This window comes from Pseudophryne corroboree, chromosome 6, assembly GCF_028390025.1.
Source record: "Pseudophryne corroboree isolate aPseCor3 chromosome 6, aPseCor3.hap2, whole genome shotgun sequence".
In the NCBI taxonomy this organism is placed as follows: domain Eukaryota; kingdom Metazoa; phylum Chordata; class Amphibia; order Anura; family Myobatrachidae; genus Pseudophryne; species Pseudophryne corroboree.
This window is the reverse complement of record NC_086449.1, coordinates 455,715,490-455,736,138: the sequence shown is the minus strand read 5'-3', so window position 1 is coordinate 455,736,138 and position 20,649 is coordinate 455,715,490. Positions and strand designations below refer to the sequence as shown.

At 45.3% G+C, this 20,649-nt stretch overlaps 1 protein-coding gene across 1 annotated transcript in view; it reads right to left on the bottom strand.

Annotated features, from left to right (window-relative positions):
* Positions 1-20,649, bottom strand: part of MOV10L1 (Mov10 like RNA helicase 1) — a 432,265-nt gene that overhangs the window by 84,015 nt on the left and 327,601 nt on the right. Inside the window, exon 20 of the mRNA XM_063929997.1 lies at positions 14,753-14,902. Coding sequence (XP_063786067.1) covers positions 14,753-14,902 — 150 coding nt within the window. The remainder of the gene's footprint in view (positions 1-14,752; positions 14,903-20,649) is intronic.

Here is a 20,649-nt window from a genome sequence, read left to right as displayed (position 1 = left end):
CCAAAGAAGACTGCATTCAACAGACACCGAACAAGACTTCAACCGACAAATGTTCATTAACCTGACATAGAATACCACTGCATTTACCATAATTGTGTCTTATCTTCATCTCTACAACCTTCAGGTAAAGCACACACATAGTCGATAGGGAATACCAGCACAGATATCAGCAATCACATATTCACCCATTCATGTATCATCAACTAAAATGTGCTCCCCCATTTTGTTACAACCAAAAGCCGAAGAGAGCTCGGTAAAGTTTGACAGCCCATCCACAGACCCGTACCACGGGATAAGAAGGAATTCGAATGTATACTTCGCAATACCTCGAAGCTTGATTTAAAACACGTACGGCACGATGATACATGACCCCCCAAACATGGATTCATACACACATGCTTCTGCTATCTCACTAGGTCATACCCTTTTTCCTACCTTCTCCTCTCCTCCCCTACCCAATCATAGAAATGTATTTACACTTGACATATATTTTTCTCGTTTTGAAATGTTTTAGGAAGTGGCAGTTATTGTTGACTGCCAAAGGGTGGACTGTCAAAGTCAGAAAAATATCACTATGCACACTGCCATATTTGCACCTCATGCGAGCTCCCGCTGCGCGTGCAAGAGCTCTCCCGTGCGTGCGCATACTCGCCTTCGCGGGCACCCGCAGGCGCACGATATGCGGATTTACGGTAGAGTTTGTATGCGTCTAGCGGGCGACTCAATCGATATATATTTTAACCATATAATGTATTTTGTAGATTATGGTCCCTTTGATAGATTCTGAAAGTTTAGTTAATGTAGCATGTTCATGGACAGAGAGATCCCTCTTTTTCTGATACAGGGGGTCAGACAAGGATTATACAGTGGTGTTTAGTATCCATCGGAAGAGTATTTAATTAGCAATATTCCGGTGTTGGTTTGGAGCAGATTAATCGCTCGTGCAAATAGTTATGGACATAAGAAGTTTATGTCCATTTACTATTATTTGCACTTACTTATCCATGCGGCGGGAAACCTAGTTTCCCACCCACCTGAGCAGTTGGAAGTAGACACAGCCCACCTGTATGAATCAACCTATGACCTTTTGTTTTAGTGCGAAGACGAATTCCCGTGTCCAATGAACAATGAGATTGTAGGGACCATTGAATTGTATTGTGTGTGGGGCATAAATAGACAAGCCGATCACATCCAGCTCTCACTCTTCAACGGTTCTCATTGCTGATAATCGGAAACTGGATGTCCAGAGGCGCATGCGATCGTTCCCCTTTGTGCGTAAGTTTTCTCCGCAATCATATTGTCTTTCTTGTTAATCTGAGCCATATCTCTCTCTCTCTCTCCCTTCTCTTTCCCTCTCGTTTCTCTTATATAGTTATTGTACTGATATTGTATTTCATGTGTAGTTATCTGGTTAGGTAGTCTATGTTATATTGGTAGTGTATAACTTGTATTGTATTATTCTTTTGAACGTTCATTCATTTCCTTAAAAGGCGTTAGACCCTTAGACCGGTATTGTGTGTTCATTATATTGCAGTGGGTAATAGGAGCGTCTCTATCGCTCAAACAGCTTTAGCGTAAACCCGCTTATTAAGTGTTGCATTCTCATCTTATCACTACACCAAGGGTTACTGCATAATACACTGTTTTATGGTATAGTTATAAAGGTTTAACATTGTTAGCGTCTGCGCCGCTGGTGATCTCCTCGTGGTCCCGAGCGTCCGCTACGCTATAGCGAATCATTACGTTAGTCGGCAGCCAATAGCGGGCCTGCCTGTGATCCCTTGGCCGTGAGCGAACGTGGCGCTTGAGCGTCTCGACTACGGCTAAGCGATTGTTACGCAACGTGCGTACCCTTACGGTATTCCATACGTTAATAGCGTACATTGTTCTTAGACCTCTTAAAGGGTTTTAAGTAAGATAAATATTTAGCTTTATCACAGCCTGAAGGTAATTTTAGCCAATATTTTTTATAACTTTGTGCATTAAACAAAGTGTGTGTACATTCACACAATTCATTTATGTTTCATATACACCTTATACACACAGCCTGAAGGTCATGTAATACAATATTTTTAATAACTTTGTGTATTAAACAAAGTTTGTGTAAATTGAGCCATCAGAAAACAAAGGTTTCACTATCTCACTCTCACTCATAAAAGTCATTATTTCTGAATATTCCGTATTTCGGAATATTTGGATATGGGATACTCAACCTGTATTAATTTTGTATCCCGCAAAGGAACCAAATTGTTCAATCAGGGAGACAATCGCAGGGATGGACGTATCAGGCTGAGAAATAAATAGAAGCATGTCGTCAGCATACAGTGATAATTTTACCATGGTGTCCATTATTTTTATGCCTGTAGATCTGGGAGAATTTCTTAGGGAAACAGCTAGGGGTTCTAAAGCTAAGGCAAATAATAAAGGTGACAAGGGGCAGCCCTGACGTGTGCCACTCTGGATAAGAAAAGGGGATGAGAGGATACCATTCCCCAAAACTTGAGTGGAGGGAGATTCATATAATCGGGAAATAAGAGAGACAAAGTCCTCAGGTGCACCAAAGCGGTGAAGCGTTTCATACGGATGGTCCCAGGTGACCAGGTCGAACGCCTTTTCGGCATCAAGTGACAATAATACATTAGTGTCAGTGGGTTTGGAAAGCTGAAAGGCCTGCATAACAGTCAAGACCTTTCGGATATTGCTCACTGATTGCCGACCCCAGACAAATCCAGTCTGGTCTGTATGAACTATATCAGGGACTATGAATTTGAGTCTATTCGAGAGGATTTTAGTGAACAATTTATAATCCATGTTTAGAAGGGAGATCGGACGATAAGAACTGGGAGACTCAGGATCCCGGCCAGGCTTCGGGATAACCTTTATGACCGCGGAATTAAAATATTGGGGCAAGGGAGCACCCTGCATAAAAGAATTAAATAAGACAGAAAGAGGTTTGCACAGTCTAGTAGATAGAATTTTATAGTAGTCATTGGCAAAACCGTCAGGGCCCGGAGTCTTCCCAGTCTTCAGTCCAGCTATTGCTAAAGAAACTTCCTCAGTGGTGATAGGTGCAAGAAGAGAGGTACAGTGCGACTCTGACATTTGAGGCAGATCAGTAGAAGACCAAAAGCTAGACTTGTGGGTCTGGTTAATAACAGGACGTGCATAAAGAGTGGTATAAAAAGACTGTAGCACCTCAGCAATCTCGGCCGAGGTCCGTACTCTATCCCCACCTTGGGTGAGCAGGGAGTGAATGACCACTTTAGGGTGTCTGCCTTTTAACAAACGGGATAACAGTTTGCCAGACTTATTGCCATATCTGTAAATGCCACAGTCTCTTGAAAATGAATATTTAGCTTCCATTTGAGAAAGGAGGGTATCAAACAGTGTTTTTTTGTGTAAGGCACCGTTCCCTAGTAGAAGAGGAGGGGGAGGATTTAAATTCCTGAAAAGAGTGAGTAAGAGCGCCTGGGCTTCCAAATATTGTGAGTTTAAATCTAAATCCCTTTTTTTTACTATAGGACATAATGTGCCCCCGAATAACTGATTTTGACGCCTGCCAGAAAAGAGCAGGATCATCGCTCAGGGTTTCTCCATTGTGCGTATGATAATCCAGCCACGCTGCATCTAATGAGGAGCGGAATTTCAGAGAGCCACTTAAATGAGAGGGGAAGTGCCAGGAGCGAAAAGGGGATTTTTCTGAGAGGAGCATCAATTTCATCCAGCATAAAGCATGGTCCGAAATACAGATACCCTCAATTTTAGAGTCAGCCACTTTTGAGAAAAAGGAGTCAGATAACAGCAGATAATCAATCCTCGAGAACGTGTGGTGCGCAGCTGAGAGGCATGTAAATTCCCTTTCTAATGGGTAGCATGCGCGCCACACATCCACTAAGGACAACTGCGAGCAAATATAGGGGATACCAATACGTGGTAACGAGGGGGGAGCACGAGGGGGGGGGGGATTTATCCAAGGTTGGAGAAGAATATAAATTAAAATCTCCACCCAAGATTATAGGAATTTCGGAGTAGCTTAGTAGCTTAGTGACTATGTTCGTATAAAATTGCTTAGAGTACTGATTGGGAGCATAGATATTACAAAGTAGGAACCTGGATGCATACAATGTGACATCTGCCAGTACATACCGACCCTGAGTGTCATCTAAAATCGCATGGACAGAGATAGGGACCGTGTGCCGTGCTAAAATAATCACTCCCCTAGCCTTAGAAGAGAAGGAGGAAGAGGCTACCACAGACCAACCCATAGTGTTCAGTTTTACCACCTCATTTGGCATAAGGTGAGATTCCTGAATGAAAACAACATCCATCCCCACCTTCCGAAGATAGAGCAAAATCTTTCTGCGTTTAGCTGGGGAGTTGATCCCTCCCACATTCCACGTGCCGACACTCAAACTAGCCATGCATCAAATGAACTGGGAAAACCTGAAAACCTGCGCAGTAATCATGATATCTACAGCCGCTGAAAAACAGATACAAATCATACCGGGGTGGACACATTAGGAGGAGAAGGGGAGGGGGAGAAGAAAAGAGGGACAGAAACATAGAACACACACAAAATATAACATTAACATTGTGAAAGAAAGTCCTGCTAAGGACAATCATAACTTCAGAAAACGAGAACAACCGGTTCAAGCAAGCACAGAGGCTGCCCTAGACCGCCAATGAGCCAGCCAGAATTATGAAAACCTGAGGAAAAAATGAGGGAGGGGGCGCCCTTACCCACCCTCGGCAACATAATATATGAAAATATACATAGGAAAAATAACAAGAAAATATCAGAACACACAGAGCATGTTACAGAAAAAGAAAAACGCAGCCTGTCACATAAGAAGTAGGGGGAGATATCTCCGCTAAGCATATATAACCATTCTAGAAAGATTACATAGCCACAAAAAGACAACAGATGAATAAGAAAAATCTAAAACAGAAAACAAGGCAAAAAGGTTCAGCCCGCTGTATAAGACCAAAGTCTCTTTTGGGGGAAAAAACACCTGCAGCAGATTCTACAGCATTAATTAAATTGGCAGACATAACCGGAAACAGAGAAGTCCAGGAGCAATACTCAGCCATCTCGATCCAGGGTGTCATCCGCCTGAGAGGAGTCGTCATCTGCCTTGGATGCCTCGGAAACATAAGCCTCTGCATCTGCAAGATTTGTAAAGTCCCGGAAAGAATTTCCATCAAACAGGCGTAGTCTTGCAGGGAAGAGCAGAGCAAATTTTTTATTCGCCTTTACCAAACGGGAGCAAAGGGGGATAAATTCCCGACGTGCCCGGGATACCTCCGCGGAGTAGTCCTGGAAAATGGCCAAACGAACTCCCTCCCATTGTAAATTCCTATGCCTCCTGGATGCCGTCCATATTGCCTCCTTATGGAGAAAGTTCAGACATTTAAATATAACCACACGTGGTCTGCTATTAGGTGAAGAACGTGGGGGACCCAGTCTGTGGGCTCTCCCGATAACTAAGCCAGTGCATTCATCTTGGATATGCAACAAATCAAGGAGGGACTTTTGTAAAAAAAAGAGTCAAATCAGGACCTTTCAGTGACTCAGGGAGCCCCAGCACCCGAAGATTCGATCTCCTCGATCTATTTTCAAGATCGTCAACCTTGTTCAGCAGCTGGAAGTGAGATTTCTGGAGCTCATCATATCTGTGCTTAAGATCCCCAACATCCTGAAAAGTCTCCCCCAGCCTTTGTTCATTTGTAAGAACAGTCTTAGATAACTGCTTGATTTGGGATTTTAGGTCTTTTACTGCCTGCTTTATTTTAGCAGCATGTGCATCCATGATAGGCTCCATGGCATCCCTAACAGCTCTCACTACATCAGCATAAGTCACTGGAGAGGCAGGGGAACAGTCAGGCTCACCTGAGGGAGAAATGTGTTTTGCAGAAGCCTGTTTAATGCTGCCAGCAGCCTGCAGACTCGTTTGTGAGCGAGGTGCGGCGGCCATCTTGGATTCCCCCGGCCGTTTTTCTTTTTTTGTGTAAACTGTTTTTTATTAATTAAAGCAGCAGACAAAACATTACAGCAATACTTTTCCAGAAAAGGGTAGGACAAAAACATCACATATCAGCACACTACACATAGAGCGTCCAAAGTATGAAAATAACTTGTCTGCTTCGCTTACAACATCAGAACTTATAAAAGAGGAACATTTTAACAAAACAGTATAGAAAATTGGGGAAGGGGAGAAAAAGAAAGAAGAGAAGAAAGAAGAAAGAAAAGAGGAGGAAATTTAGAACAGGTAGAGTCAGGCGTGAGTGTCTGCGCAGTAAGGATGGGTAGTTTGGGGGGGGGGGTCTCCACCAATTAAGGGTCTGAGACATATTAGAAAGATATCATAATTGAAATATGAATTTGAATATAAGTATGAATATAAATATAAATATATATAAATATAAGGGGGGCTATGTCATCATGTAGGACTGATACAAAGGTGTGTCCTTAAAATCGTACCAGGGAAACCAGATAGCTGTAAAGTTGACGGTTTTCCTGGATGAGAAGGAGACAAGGTCTTCCATATCTAAAAAGTAATCAATCTTTGTGAACCATAATTTAATCGAGGGTGGTGAGATGGATCTCCAAAGAATTGGAACAACCGCTTTTGCTGCGTTGCTAAGGTGTCTCAACAGGGAGTGTTTGTAGGAGTGTGTTTCTGCGGAAGTGTGATTGAGGAGCCAAAACCCCGGATCTTTCGGGATCTCATCTCCCACTATCTGTTCGGAACACTTAAATACCTCTGCCCAAAAAGGAGTTATAAGTGGGCAATCCCACCAAATGTGTATAAAACTCCCTGGGGGCATTTTTGCATCTCCAACACTGATTCGAGAGAGAGGGAAACATTTTGAGAACAATAGGAGTCCTATACCACCTATATATAAGTTTATAGAGGGTCTCTAATGTCGATAAGCATAGAGAACTCGCCTGGGCGTTGTTGAATACGGAATCCCAGTTGATCTGCGTGGGTAACCCTGCCAGTTCTCTCTCCCAGGAAGCCTTGAAGGTAGGAGGTTGCGGGAAAAAGTTTTCCATAATAAGCGCATAGATTTGTGAGATAGTATGTGTGGGAGAACTAGGAGAAGTGCATAGTCTTTCAAACCCAGTGAGGTCCCTAGTTATGTCAGAGAGGTTCTTAGAAGATGATATGAAATGATGAACCTGTCGGAACCTACAAAACTCAGTACTATGTAGGTTCCAAGAAGACTGAACATCTGAGAAGGAGCGCACCCTACCCGAGCTCACCAGCTGACCGACTCTAAAAATCCCGGCTTCCGCCCATGGAGCAAAAGCTGTCCCGTGAAGACCTGGAGTAAATTCGGAGTTATGGAGAAGGGAGGTTAGGGGGGACCATTTGGAGGATATATGGCTCTGGGATCTCAGCGTGGCCCATAATTTAAGCGTGGGGGAGACCGTGGGGTGTGTGACCTTCGGAAGGGTAGGAAGCCAGGGTGCTATTTCAATATAATGTGGAAGACAGCCCTCCTCTAGCAGGACCCATTGTTTGCAGTCTTTAGCACGTGTCCATTCTAGAATCCTATTCAAATGTACTGCATGGTAGTAGTTAGAAATATGTGGGAGTTGTTGCCCCCCTTGATGTTTCCTCCTAAATAAAATATCATGTTTAAACCTGGGTGTCTTAAGTCCCCAAACAAACGTGCGGATAAGATTCTGGATGTCTCGGAGCCAAAGTAGGGGGATGTGTATCGGGAGGGTCTGGAGAAAGAATAGTATCCTAGGGAGGGCGTTCATCTTGACAACGTTAATCCTGCCAAACCAAGACAGTCTTAGTTTCTTCCATTTCTGGAAGTCTAGGCGAAGCCTAGCCAATAAGGGGTTAAAATTTAGGGAGAATAATTTAGATAAATCGTTGGTCAGCAACACCCCCAAATATTTTAATTTTTGATCGTGCCAGGTAAAGGGGAAGGCATGTTTCAGACCCTCTACTATATCAGGAGGAGTAGTTAAATTCATGGCAATAGATTTGGAATAATTTATTTTGAAGTTGGAGAGGGCTCCAAACTTCTCAAATTCTACCATCAAGTTCGGCAAAGAAATAACCGGTTTTGAGATTATAGCGAGTAAGTCGTCGGCATATAAAGCCAGTTTGTATTCAGTCCCCTTCACCAGCAAACCCGAGATATTCGGGTTAGCCCTAATGCTTCGGGCTAATGTTTCCATGCAAAGGACAAAGAGCAATGGAGACAGTGGGCAGCCCTGACGTGTGCCATTGGAGATAGGAAAGGAATCAGAAAGGGAGCCATTAATTCTAATTTTGGCGGACGGGGAAGTATAAAGAGATAGGATTCTGTGAAGACAGGCGCCACCGAGCCCAAGATGCTTCAGTATACCGACCAGAAAGTCCCAGTCCACTCTGTCGAATGCTTTTTCAGCATCGATCGACAATATGATTGATGGGGACGAAAGCTGGCCTGCATAGTGAATCATGCTGAGCACTTTAGAGGTGTTATCTCTAGCCTCTCGACCCAAAACAAATCCAGCTTGATCTCCATGTATCAGACCAGGTAATAATAATTTAAGGCGGTTTGCAATCAGTTTGGCAAAAAGTTTTATGTCTATATTTAATAGTGAAATTGGCCGATAACTGGAGCAAAGACTAGGGTCCTTACCTTCCTTGGGTAGAACTGCAATATGGGCTTCTAGAGATTGTGGGGAGAAAGGCGATTGTTCTGATATAGTATTAAAGGCTCTAGTGAGTAGAGGGACTAGTTTCTCTTTAAAAGTTTTATAATAAGCAATGGTAAATCCATCAGGGCCGGGACTCTTGCCGTTGGGAGAAGATTCAATAACTTTCTGAACCTCCTCAGTGGAAAAAGGGGCATCTAGATCTTCCACTTCTTTTATGGATAGCGTGGGGAAGTCTAAGGCCCGTAAATAATCAGCTATGGCTGTTTGATGGGACAACTTGTCGAGTCTTCCGGTCGGACCAGAAAGGTTATACAGAGTGGAATAATATGCCCTAAAGGCCCTAGCGATGTGAGGTGTCTCATGTTGGGGCTGACCGTGACTATTTTTAATTGTGTGAATAAAAGTAAGGGCGCGTTGTTCTCTAAGGGCTTTGGCCAGTAATTTCCCAGGTTTGTTGCCCCATTGGTAGTATCTGCTACGGCACTTCCGATAAGAAAACTTGACTCTATCAGAGAGTAGCTTATTCAGATCTGCCCTTGCAGCTTCGAGATCAGCATAATGTTGTGGGGTTTGGGATTTCTTGTGTAAAAGCTCGAGAGATTGTATTTTGGACAATAAATCACCCCGAAGTTTCTCCCTCTGTTTTTTGCGAAAGGATCCTAACTGGACGCAGACCCCCCTAATGACACATTTGTGTGCTTCCCAAACTGAGACTTTAGAAATGTCATCTAAGTCATTGGTACAGATATAAGAATCTAAAGCGTTGTCGATTCGAGACCGACAGTCTGCGTCCTGCAAAAAAGTGTCGTTAAAACGCCAGGACCATTGGCGATGTGTACTGGGAGGCAAGCGTAAAGTGAGGTTAACTGGGGCATGATCTGACCACACAATCTGTCCTATAGAGGCATCAGAAAGGAGGTGTAAGTGCCGGTGGCTCAGAAACAAGTAATCAATTCTAGAATATGTCTGATGTGGGTGTGAGAAAAAGGAGTAATCTATCTCAGTCGGATGTGTCAGTCTCCATGTGTCAATCAGCTGGTGGTCGAGCAGGGCGCGCCTCATTCCCCTATGCTCCCTCTCCGGCCTGCAGGAGATCTTTTTAGAATTGTCCTGGTTGGGATCCAGGGTCCAATTTAGGTCACCTCCCATCACCACTACCCCCTCCAGGAGAGGTTCCGCACTATCTAGAACTGAGGACAAAAAGGAAGGTTGTTTAGCGTTGGGAGCGTATATATTCAAGAAAGAAAACCGTTGACCATGTATGTCGCATTTCACCAGCAACCCCCTACCCTCAGCTATTCTATGGGAAGCAACATTAAGGACAGGCAGGTGGCGAGCCAGTAATATAGCCACGCCCAATGTCTTACTAGTAGAATTATTAGACAGGAAAACATGAGGATAATAGTGACATTTTAGGGACAGCACTTGTCCCATCTTGAAATGTGTTTCCTGAATAAAAGCAACGTCAACTTTCTCATCTCTAAGCCATTTAAGAAGTTTAGACCTTTTCTCAGGAACATTTAACCCTTTGACGTTAAGGGTAGTTACATGTAGATCATTCACCCCCATTGTCAGGCGGGCCTAAATGCTTTGCAATAGTCTTCCCTACGTCAGACACTGGGGGAGGGGAAGGAAGAGCAGCAAGAGAAGGAAATAGAAAAAAAGAGAAAGTAGAGAAAAGAGGAAAAAAAGATGCGGCGTGGGAAACCACGCCGTAAAGTACTTTGACATTAAACAGAGATGATAATACTACAAAAAGGACCGCTGCAAAAAGGACAGGAGCGGAATCCTGCCGACTCCCAGCCCAAAGAAACAGGGGATGCAGCATAGTGTGGATCCTACGGGGGGCCCAGGACAGCGACCATCCACAAAATAGAATCTAAACAAATATATAGTATTACCGAGATGTGCACAAAGGCACAGGTGAAACAAAAAATAAAAATATGCAAGCTTATATAAAAGTGTATGTGTAATCTTTAAGCTATCAAACCCGGTTTCATACAGGCTGATCAATTGTGTATGAGCATCGTCATCTACATAATAAGTACAACATGGAGAGAAATTTTTTTTTTTTTTTTAAATTCTCTCTCTCCCCCTCTTTCAAAATAACGTGTCGACGATACCTCATTTCTTATCTATGAAACCATAACAACTTTAAACTGTTACAAAGTTACAGGAACCGATCTCACGTGTGAGCAACACAAAGCATTATTTAAGAGAAAAAACTCGGAGCATAACACGGGTAGCATGAAAATGCACTTCCGCTCGGGATAAGACATCTCCTTCAGGGAGGCTCTGAAGAACGTGAACCCGGAGTAGTTCCCCGCGTCCGTGGGGAACGTACTTGCTGCCACGCGTCGTCTGGAGGGAGCACAACCGGTAGGTCCGGTAGGTGGTGAAAGGCGTCCCAATCTGGTAACGGTACCGGAGGAATTCCCAAGATCTTGAAGAAGGCCTGTAAGTCCGAAGGTCTAGAGAGACTCGCGACTTTGCCACCATGAGAGACCTGGAGGGAGAAAGGGAAGCCCCATCTATATTTCAGCTCGAGTTTCCTGAGAGAGTCTGTAAGAGGCTTCAAGGCTCGACGTTGTTGTAGGGTCGACCAGGCAAGGTCAGGAAATATCTGAATCTTGTCCCCTTGAAAGTCAATGCTATCCAGTTGACGGGCCGACCTCATTATTTCCTCTTTTTGGGCATAATAATGGAGCCTGCAAATCACGTCCCGTGGTCTGTCAGAGGGCAAGCCGCGGGGACGGAGGGCTCGGTGAGCTCTATCAAATATGATGTCCTTGTTCGGATCCAGGTCAATAAGTTCTCCAAATATCGTAGTTAAGGCCGTTGTCAAGTCAGCCTGTTGGACGCTCTCCGGTAAGCCCCTGACTCTGATATTATTTCGCCGGCCACGATTATCCATATCTTCAATACGTGATTTTAGAAATGAGATATCGTCCCGTTGATGAGATAGCACCTCCCGAAATTTAGTCAAAGAATCCACATTAGACGATTCATGACGTTCCAAGACATCGACACGGGTCGCAACTTGGGACATATCTTGTCGGAGCGCTGTCACTTCCTGAGTGATGGTGGAAAGCAAGCGAGTCTCCAAGGCTGAGAAATCATGTTTCGTGGGGAGTGTCTTTACATGAGACAATATCTCGCTTATCTCCGCAGACAGAGAGAGGGTCTGTGGGGGCAACGGAGTCTCAGGGGATGTCATGTCGACCACCGGGCCGTGTAGATTCGGAGAGGTCAGGACAGTAGAGGAAGTAGCGGGAAGTGTGGTTGGAGTAGTTAAGAACTGACGCAGGTCCGACGAATGTCGGTTCGCAGGGGATGGGATCGCGTCCGGCTTGGTCTTGGCCTTTTTTTTCTTTATCCCTCTCACCATGAGATCGGTCTTCAAGTAAAGCAGTATATAGTTACACTTTCACATATCCTCGGCAGTATGAAGCATGTGGGTCGTCACCGTGCAAGAGCCCCCACGTGGTCTTAAGGCAACATCAGGCAGGCAGGCGCATAGCTAGGGCACCATATACCAACTCACAGTGGCAGAGCATCCGACTTGGTCTGATTGAGGTGTCTCTGCGGGACACTATGTGTTAGAAAATTCGCTGCCCCACCACCGCTTCACGGTGTTATAGATAAATGGCTGCAGCGGGTGGCAGGCTGTGTGGAGACCATTAAGCGGGGAACTGGCTGGTGCAGGTACTTGAATGAGTGGAGGGATGGATGGATGGGGGGGGGGGGGGCACTTTAGCAATTGGTAAATAGCCAAAAGGTCTGTGTGACCCAGCCTTATATATACCCCTTTCTCTACCCTCGCCTGGTCACCCCCAGATCCCCAGCGCGTTTACTACTGGAGGCCCAGCAGGAGAGAGATACAGACAGTACCTCTGCCGAGAGTAAGATGGCCGCCGGGCGCCAGCCTGCGTCGTCCCGCGTGGCTTGTCTCAGGGTCCCCGTCGGGCAGATACGTGCTGTAAACAGCCGGCGGCCGGGAGACACTTCTAGCCGCGGTCAGCGGCTAGCTGCAGTGGAGAGAACGGAGCTCCGGAGGAGGTCCGCGGCCCGAGCTGTGGGTCCCGGGACTGTCTCCGGCGTGAGAGGATACTTGAGGCCCCGGCTTCCGTGATCCCCGTAGGCCGCAACCCGCGGGAGCAGTGAAAACTGCTCCCCGATTCCGCGGCACCTCGGGGGGAGGGGGGGGGGGGTCAACAGGAGCCACAGGAGGGGCAGGAGAGGTATTGGGGCTGATGTGAGGGTACTGTAAAGTAATATATATATATATATTATTAGCTGCTGGTCCCAGGAGCTCTATGAGAATACAGCTGCTTCCTTCAGCTGCCAGACCACGCCCCCTCCCGGCCGTTTTTCAGACCTCGATCTCTGGGCTTTAGGGGGCATGGGGGAGGACAGAAACCTTTCCATCCAGTCCCCAGCACTTTCCCACAGGTAGTGTGCGCCAGGTGCGGAGAAAAGCCGCGAACGGGAGGCGCTGTGTGCTCCGGTTACCGAGGGTGCAGGAGAGCTGCAGCAATCAGCTTCTCCTCACATGGGCGCCGGAACCGGAAGTCGGCTGTGTCTAACTAACTCCCTCATGAAAGGTATGATTTAGTCATTGTACGTCCTTTTACTGCACTCTACATAACCCCATATAAGAAACTGACCTCAAGACTACCCCGGAGGAGGACTCCTGGGCTCCATAATTCGGGAAAGGGTCTCTAAATCGCCTATCCCCTGAAACTGTTTATTTCTGGTGAAAGTATATATTTTTTCGATTTGGGGTGGTGACAAATCAACCATAATTTACACTTTTGTTAGTGGTTTGATATAAGGGGCAACCCCATCATACTATTAAATCACTTCAAGTGGTCTTTCGCATGAAAATTGTTATTGCAGTGTGCATTTACCCAAACAATATTATACAAGGATTTTTCCTCTCTGTGTCTTCTTTTCTTTTTCAACATCGATAAAAGTGACATTTGGGACATTCAAGAATCACTTTAAATCAGGGGAGTACAATACCTTTGTTTGTTAATTATTTGGCTTTTCTCTCTTATTTTCTTAAGTTCCTTTATGAGTCTGAGATAATTTGTTCTCTAAAAAGCAGTATCCAGGGTTCGCGGTGTGACCCTTTATCTCGAGACTCATTAGGGCAGCTTAATTGTGCGCACTCCGATGGTACCATTCCAATTTCTATTGTTCTTTGTTTACATCTGGTGGTCATGCCCAAAGATTTTCTCTAGGATCATTTTCTGGGATGCGGCAGAGGCCCTAGTGAATAAGGTGACTAATTCTACAATCTTTATGGAACCACGTCCCTTCCTTTGGATAAACTATCAGATAAACAAGTCTCCTAGTTTCTTAATGAAGCTCAATGCTTTATTGCTTCTCATTGGAAGCATCTTAAACCCCCCCCCCCCCCCCCCTCCTTTTAAGCGCCTATGAACAAGATTAGGTATATAGCCGCTATGGTAAAGACCTTTTATCCATAAAAAAATCTCCCAGATTTATTCAAGTATGGAGTCCTTAGTTTGCCCTAAATCAACCCCCCTCCACTGGTACTGCTCCCAGGAATATTATGGCTCTATTGTTTTAATTACACACATCCTTTATACACCTCGCTTGTACTCCACTGCAAATAGCTAGAGCTCTATCAATTCTCCTCCTTTTATATTTTTTCTTTTTCTCCCTCCCCTTCACTATGTCTTTTGGATTTTCCTCTGTCTTTGCATTTATTTCTCATGGTTTCTTTTGTATTGTTAAATTGAACATTTCTAATAAAAATACATAATATATCTATCTATATATATCTATATATATATATATATATATCTATATATATATATATATATATATATCTTTATATATGTGCAGTTGTAAACAGTTTAGCAGCTAATGTTCCTCACATTCCCAAATGTTCAGCATCATTTCTTCAAACTATATGCATGACAAATAAGTTTTTATACAATCTCCAAAGCAGATCAAAAGCACAATTTATTGTCTGAGAAATATTGCTGTACATTTATACATGGACAAGTTTACAATGTCTAGGACAAGCAGTGAGCACACAGTAAGCACCTGTTTTCGATATGGTGTAATCACTCCAATGTCTTTGGCAGACACAGATGTAGTGACATGTTTAGCAAGGATACAGCAGTATCTCATGACCTGTACAGCTTCAGATGGATTGAACCAGGATGGGTTGCTTCCCTCACGCATTTCTGTTCCCTGTGAAAGAAAATACAGTAGTGTCAATAAAAAGGGCCGTCTCAAATTCTAAATCAAGGGTACTAAAATCAGCAAAGAGTAACTAAAGCAGAGTCATCTCTTATTTTAGCAATTTGCATCTCCAAAATGTCACAGATACGAAAACTATTACTACTATTATTGTATATCTGTACCTCACAGAGCTCTGCAGCACTAGACAGTAAGGTTAAACAGGACAAACATAAAATAGAGACATACAACGTATACAAAATAAATGCAGACATGAAAACAAAGGATAGGGAGGGCCCTGCTTACATTCTATTTGAAAGAAAACACAGCTGAAGCAAGAGAAACAAGTGTGTCTCACGGTGGAGGTTGGGACACTTGTGAGGTTGTATTAACGGGGGGGGGGGGGGGATTAGGCTGCAGAGAGGGGGCATAGGTTTATACTGCAGGTAGCAGGGGTAGGTTTAGACAACGCTGGGGAGGGTTAGGTTTAGGCTGCGGGAAGGGAGGGTTAGGGGGGCAAGGTAAGTATACTAGTGTGTAAAAAAATGTATTGGTTGGGGGGTGTAGTATAGGCATTATGATCTGACAGCACCCCAGTACAATGCTATCAAGCATGTCCCTCCAAAAGCCTCCAACAGCAGCAATCAGCAGGGGTTCTGTCAGGTAAGTCTTCCCCACATTCATCTCCTGAATGACTAGTGAACTTTTAATGTAAACTCAGAGGATTAGTAATACTCATCCTCTGCACTAAAGGGTTAAATGATTTTTGGGTGGGAGTTTAACCAAAAGACCATCTATAGAACTTTCCTATCTACCCTAAATCTGTTTTATGTAAGAGAACGTTTCTATTAAAACGGCATCCCTTAACATACTGAAAAGAAAAAAAAGAAAAGATAAAAAGCACTGGTGCTAGAATGATTTTCCATTTTGTGCATTATGAACTTTGCATATGTGATGATGCTAACATACACTACATTGCTATACAGGTGTACTTCATCGATTAGAAATGTACTGATAATTATTTAAAAAAAATGCTTATTTTAATTGGTATTGTAAAAAATAAGAATTTACTTACCGATAATTCTATTTCTCATAGTCCGTAGTGGATGCTGGGACTCCGTAAGGACCATGGGGAATAGCGGCTCCGCAGGAGACTGGGCACAAAAGTAAAAGCTTGAACTAGCTGGTGTGCACTGGCTCCTCCCCCTATGACCCTCCTCCAAGCCTCAGTTAGGATACTGTGCCCGGACGAGCGTACATAATAAGGAAGGATATTGAATCCCGGGTAAGACTCATACCAGCCACACCAATCACACCGTACAACCTGTGATCTGAACCCAGTTAACAGTATGATAAACGAAGGAGCCTCTGAAAAGATGGCTCACAACAATAATAACCCGAATTTTGTAACAATAACTATATACAAGTATTGCAGACAATCCGCACTTGGGATGGGCGCCCAGCATCCACTACGGACTATGAGAAATAGAATTATCGGTAAGTAAATTCTTATTTTCTCTAACGTCCTAAGTGGATGCTGGGACTCCGTAAGGACCATGGGGATTATACCAAAGCTCCCAAACGGGCGGGAGAGTGCGGATGACTCTGCAGCACCGAATGAGAGAACTCCAGGTCCTCCTCAGCCAGAGTATCAAATTTGTAGAATTTAGCAAACGTGTTTGCCCCTGACCAAGTAGCTGCTCGGCAAAGTTGTAAGGCCGAGACCCCTCGGGCAGCCGCCCAAGATGAGCCCACCTTCCTTGTGGAATGGGCTTTTACAGATTTTGGCTGTGGCAGGCCTGCCACAGAATGTGCAAGCTGAATTGTACTACAAATCCAACGAGCAATCGTCTGCTTAGAAGCAGGAGCACCCAGCTTGTTGGGTGCATACAGGATAAACAGCGAGTCAGATTTCCTGACTCCAGCCGTCCTGGAAATATATATTTTCAGGGCCCTGACTATGTCCAGTAACTTGGAGTCCTCCAAGTCCCTAGTAGCCGCAGGCACCACAATAGGCTGGTTCACGTGAAACGCTGAAACCACCTTTGGGAGAAATTGAGGACGAGTCCTCAATTCTGCCCTATCCGTGTGAAAAATCAGGTAAGGGCTTTTATAAGATAAAGCCGCCAATTCTGAGACACGCCTGGCTGAAGCCAGGGCTAACAGCATTACCACCTTCCATGTTAGATATTTTAATTCCACAGTGGTGAGTGGTTCAAACCAATGTGATTTTAGGAACCCCAAAACCACATTGAGATCCCAAGGTGCCACCGGGGGCACAAAAGGAGGCTGTATATGCAGTACCCCTTTGACAAACGTCTGGACTTCAGGCACTGAAGCCAGTTCTTTTTGGAAGAAAATCGACAGGGCCGAAATTTGAACTTTAATGGACCCTAATTTTAGGCCCATAGACAGTCCTGTTTGCAGGAAATGTAGGAAGCGACCCAGTTGAAATTCCTCTGTAGGGGCCTCATTGGCCTCACACCACGCAACATATTTTCGCCAAATGCGGTGATAATGTTTTGCGGTTACATCCTTCCTGGCCTTTATCAGGGTAGGGATGACTTCTTCTGGAATGCCTTTTTCCTTCAGGATCCGGCGTTCAACCGCCATGCCGTCAAACGCAGCCGCGGTAAGTCTTGGAACAGACAAGGTCCCTGCTGGAGCAGGTCCTTTCTTAGAGGTAGAGGCCACGGGTCATCCGTGAGCATCTCTTGAAGTTTCGGGTACCAAGTCCTTCTTGGCCAATCCGGAACCACGAGTATAGTTCTTACTCCTCTCCTTTTTATGATTCTCAGTACTTTTGGTATGAGAGGCAGAGGAGGGAACACATACACTGACTGGTACACCCATGGTGTTACCAGAGCGTCCACCGCTATTGCCTGAGGGTCCCTTGACCTGGCGCAATATCTGTCTAGTTTTTTGTTGAGACGGGACGCCATCATGTCCACCTTTGGTTTTTCCCAACGGCTTACCATCTCTTGGAAGACTTCTGGATGAAGTCCCCACTCCCCCGGGTGAAGGTCGTGTCTGCTGAGGAAGTCCGCTTCCCAGTTGTCCACTCCCGGAATGAACACTGCTGACAGTGCTATCACATGATTCTCCGCCCAGCGAAGAATCCTTGCAGCTTCTGCCATCGCCCTCCTGCTTCTCGTGCCGCCCTGTCTGTTTACGTGGGCGACTGACGTGATGTTGTCCGATTGGATCAATACCGCCTGACCCTGAAGCAGGGGTTTTGCTTGACTTAGGGCATTGTAAATGGCCCTTAGTTCCAGAATGTTTATATGAAGAGATGTTTCCATGCTTGACCACAAGCCCTGGAAATTTTGTCCCTGTGTGACTGCTCCCCAGCCTCTCAGGCTGGCATCTGTGGTCACCAGGATCCAATCCTGAATGCCGAATCTGCGGCCCTCTAGTAGATGAGCACTCTGCAGCCACCACAGAAGAGACACCCTTGTCCTTGGCGACAGGGTTATCCGCTGATGCATCTGAAGATGCGATCCGGACCATTTGTCCAGAAGATCCCACTGAAACGTTCTTGCATGGAATCTTCCAAATGGAATCGCTTCGTAAGAAGCCACCATTTTCCCCAGGACCCTCGTGCACTGATGCACTGACACCTGGCCTGGTTTTAGGAGATTCCGGACTAGCTCGGATAACTCCCTGGCCTTCTCCTCTGGGAGAAACACCTTTTTCTGGACTGTGTCCAGAATCATTCCTAGGAACAGGAGACGTGTCGTTGGAATCAGCTGCGATTTTGGAATATTTAGGATCCACCCGTGCTGACGTAACACTAACTGAGATAGTGCTACTCCGACTTCTAACTGTTCCCTGGACCTTGCCCTTATCAGGAGATCGTCCAAGTAAGGGATAATTAAAACGCCTTTTCTTCGAAGAAGAATCATCATTTCGGCCATTACCTTGGTAAAGACCCGAGGTGCCGTGGACAACCCTAACGGCAGCGTCTGAAACTGATAATGACAGTTTTGTACTACAAACCTGAGGTACCCTTGGTGAGAAGGGTAGATTGGGACGTGGAGATAAGCATCTTTGATGTCCAGAGACACCATATAGTCCCCTTCTTCCAGGTTTGCTATCACTGCTCTGAGTGACTCCATCTTGAATTTGAACCTCTTTATGTAAGTGTTCAAGGATTTTAGATTTAAAATTGGTCTCACCGAGCCGTCCGGCTTCGGTACCACAAACAGCGTGGAATAATACCCCTTTCCCTGTTGTAGGAGAGGTACCTTGATTATCACCTGCTGGGAATACAGCTTGTGAATGGCTTCCAAAACTGCCTCCCTGTCGGAGGGAGACTTTGGTAGAGCAGACTTCAGGAACCGGCGAGGGGGAGACGTCTCGAATTCCAGTTTGTACCCCTGTGATACTACCTGCAGAATCCAGGGGTCCACTTGCGAGTGAGCCCACTGCGCTTTGAAATTTTTGAGACGGGCCCCCACCGTGTCCGAGTCCGCTTGTAAAGCCCCAGCGTCATGCTGAAGACTTGGCAGAAGCAGAGGAGGGCTTCTGCTCCTGGGAAGAGGCTGCCTGGTGCAGTCTTTTTCCTCGTCCTCTGCCCCGGGGCAGAAATGAGTGGCCTTTTGCCCGCCTGTACTTATGGGAACGAAAGGACTGAGTTTGAAAAGACGGTGTCTTTTTCTGCTGAGAGGTGACCTGGGGTAAAAAGGTGGACTTTCCGGTCGTTGCCGTGGCCACCAGGTCCGATAGACCGGCCCCAAATAACTCCTCTCCTTTAAACGGCAATACTTCCATATGTCGTTTGGAATCCGCATCCCCTGACCACTGTCGCGTCCATAACGCTCTTCTGGCAGAAATGGACATAGCACTCGCTCTTGATGCCAGGGTGCAAATATCCCTCTGTGCATCACGCATATATAGTAATGCATCCTTCAAATGCTCTATAGTTAGTAATATACTGTCCCTATCCAGGGTATCAATATTTTCAGTCAGGGAATCCGACCACGCCACTCCAGCACTGCACATCCAGGCTGATGCGATTGCTGGTCGCAGTATAACACCAGTATGTGTGTATATACCCTTCAGGATATTTTCCAGCCTTCTATCCGCTGGTTCTTTGAGGGCGGCCGTATCAGGAGACGGTAACGCTACTTGTTTAGATAAACGTGTGAGCGCTTTATCTACTTTAGGGGGTGTTTCCCAACGTGCCCTAACCTCTGGCGGGAAAGGGTATAGTGCCAATAATTTATTAGATATTAGCACTTTTTTATCGGGGGAAACCCACGCTTTATCACACACCTCATTTAATTCATCTGACTCAGGAAAAGCTACTGGTAGTTTTTTCACTCCCCACATAATACCCTTCTTTGTGGTACTTGTAGTGTCAGAAATGTTCAATGCCTCCTTCATTGCCGTGATCATGTAACGTGTGGCCCTACTGGACATTACGTTTGTCTCCTCACCGTCGACACTGGACTCAGTATCCGTGTCTGGGTCTGTGTCGACCCACTGAGGTAACGGGCGTTTTATCGCCCCTGACGGTGTCTGAGACGCCTGGACAGGCACTAATTGATTTGTCGGCTGTCTCATGTCGTCAACAGTTTTTTGTTAAGTGCTGACATTGTCACGTAGTTCTTTAAATACAACCATCCAGTCAGGTGTCGACTCCCTAGGGGGTGACATCACTAATACAGGCAATTGCTCTGCTTCCACATCATTTTCCTCCTCATACATGTCGACACAATCGTACCGACACCCAGCACACACACAGGGAATGCTCT